We start from the raw sequence: 2,500 nt of genomic DNA, 5'->3' as shown, positions 1-2,500 counted from the left end.
TTGGTATCGTTGGATTCCTCTCACTGTCCACATTGCAAATATATAGTTTTTATTGCGCGGAAACCCCCCGTTAGCGGCAAACTTGGCCCCGATAGCAGGGGAGGGCATGAAAGGTTCCAAGGAAAATGCGGGGTTAAATAACACTAATAATATAACCCACACTGAAAATAACCATGGTTATTCACATGACTTTCCGTTGCGACCCCCCCTGGGGGGACTGCCGCCCCCCAACCCCCGCCGAGGAAACGAAACCTCCACCACGTATTCCCGCAGGCTAGAGCGTTACACAGTTATCGTCGATCTCGGAGCGGTGGACGTATTACATTTACCTCGCAACATTCCCACTGAATCAGCATACTAACCTTGACATAGTCAATATTGTATACAGATACGATTGTAGTATAATCAGGATGAACAAGGTATACCATGAACAGAAGAGCGGCGGTGACCCGCCCTCGTCGGGTCGGCGGGTTTTGCGCCTTTTTCGATGCATCTAGTTTGTGCGCTCTATCCTGCCGTGAATACGTGGTGGATTCTTTGTTTCCTCGCCGGGGGTTTAGGGGCGGCAGCCCTCTGCAGTAGAAAGTCATGTGAATAACTATGGTTATTTTCACTGTGGGTTATATTATTAGGGTAATTTTCTATATTACGTCCGCCACTCCGACATCGTCGCCCCTGCTATCGGGGCCAAGTTTGCCGCTAACGGGGGGTTTCCGCGCAATGAAAACTATATATTTGCAATGTAGACAGAGGAATCCAACGATACCAAAATCGTCGATATCGGAGAGGCGAAGGTAATATAGAAAATTACCGAAGAATGAATTAATCATCATGAATAAATCCAATCAAACACTGTCCCGATATCAATGACATAGTGTGGAAACTTCCTCAGCCGACGGATTAAACAGACAAAATGGTTTGAGGAATCATTCCGTATGTATCGAGGCTATGTTTTGTTTTATGCAACCAAGGATTTAACTACCGGGAGAGGCGTATTCAGCGGGTTTGGGGCATAACTATTAGGTTGGGGCGCTACTCGGGGTAGGGAAAACTCCCTCAGCTCTCAAAAATTCAGTCGTCGGGCATTACCTGAAAATAGCATTGTCATCCCTCGAGCGACAAGTCTTATATTTGTCACAAATACGCTGGTGTTTTCCCCCTTCATGTCAAATGCATCGCTTTCCTAATTAACCGCTATTGTCAGTTTCCAGTTTGTTTGCCAGCAATTTCCTTTTGTCATATAATGTGTATTAGTGGGAATATATGCGTGTGTCCTTTCTTCAATTCTTTACAGGTACGGCATCAAGAAGTTCTGCGGAAGGAAAGTCCCTCATACCATGAAATCCAAAAGTAATTTGGTGACAATAAAGTTCATAACTGACTACAGTGTCCAGAAAGAAGGGTTCATTCTTTGCTTCAGTGCTGACTCGGTATGTTAACAACAAATGAAGCTCTGATTTTGAAATCTCGGGCTACATACAAGTACATTTTTTTCGATTTTCTCACTACAATAAACACTTCGTGCGCAGTAACTGAACCCGTCAACCACAATGAAAAAAAAAGCTAACACTTAACCTTGTATATTCATTAAGCTCATAATCAAATACCATGGTTTACGCGTGTCCATATCTGTCACAGTATTCATATTTTTCATAATCAAATACCATGGTTTACGCGTGTCCATATCTGTCACAGTATTCATATTTTCCCTATTTTGTTACAGCCATAAGAAGTTCTGCTCTACTCAGATAAGGCAACATACCTGGAGAAAGCGTGTGATCAACTAACTACAAAAACAATATCTTCCATCAAATTCAGCAAAGGTAACAGTGTATTATGCTCTTCCGAACTTATAATATCCACTGCATAAATCGTTTGAATGAGTACTTAATGTTTACTAACCGGTATGCTTTAATCTAGTTACCTACATACAGCCAGGCTTTTTTATATAATTATTTAGCAAAACGGTTCCGTTTACTCATTCTTTACCTTGTTCTTTTTACATATATAATGTAAAAACTGGCAAGTACTATGCACATGCCAACCGTTCAGGATTAGTTAAAAGATAAACGTTATGAAAATTATTCTATACCAACGACGCATAACTAATTCTTCAATAACAATAGGTTACCAAATAGTTTTGGAACTTGTTGCTATTCTATGTGTTAACAGAATTGTATTTTCAAAATACATGAATATCAGTTTATATACTTTTGGTTGTAGTAATAAAGAAAGATACTAATTGCATTTTTTATATATATTTATGCGCTTCACTATAAAATCAGCAATGAATTTCGAAATATTTATCACCCATGGCAAAATTTTCAAATATGTATTGTAAACATATGTGCAAAAATAAAAAGATGAAATTCGTTTCCTTACAATAATACCCTTAAGAATTATATTTATCTCCGTTTTGGAGAATTGTGTGAAATATATGCATTTTATAACATTCAGATATTTAATTTATTGAAAATTTTCTGCTGCGTCAACATCCAAG

The 2,500-nt window shown here is 39.1% G+C and overlaps 1 protein-coding gene across 2 annotated transcripts in view; it reads left to right on the top strand.

The window, feature by feature from the left end:
- Positions 1-2,373, top strand: part of LOC113817821 (uncharacterized) — an 11,413-nt gene extending 9,040 nt beyond the window's left edge. For both annotated transcript variants that reach the window (XM_070142364.1, XM_070142363.1), the window contains exons 7-8: positions 1,295-1,430; positions 1,724-2,373. In XM_070142364.1, the coding sequence (XP_069998465.1) occupies positions 1,295-1,430; positions 1,724-1,729 (142 nt within the window). In that variant the 3' untranslated portion in view covers positions 1,730-2,373. The remainder of the gene's footprint in view (positions 1-1,294; positions 1,431-1,723) is intronic.
- Positions 2,374-2,500: the final 127 nt, after the last annotated feature.

Source organism: Penaeus vannamei, chromosome 29 (genome assembly GCF_042767895.1).
Source record: "Penaeus vannamei isolate JL-2024 chromosome 29, ASM4276789v1, whole genome shotgun sequence".
Lineage (NCBI taxonomy): Eukaryota > Metazoa > Arthropoda > Malacostraca > Decapoda > Penaeidae > Penaeus > Penaeus vannamei.
This window is presented reverse-complemented; position numbering and strand designations above follow the sequence as displayed.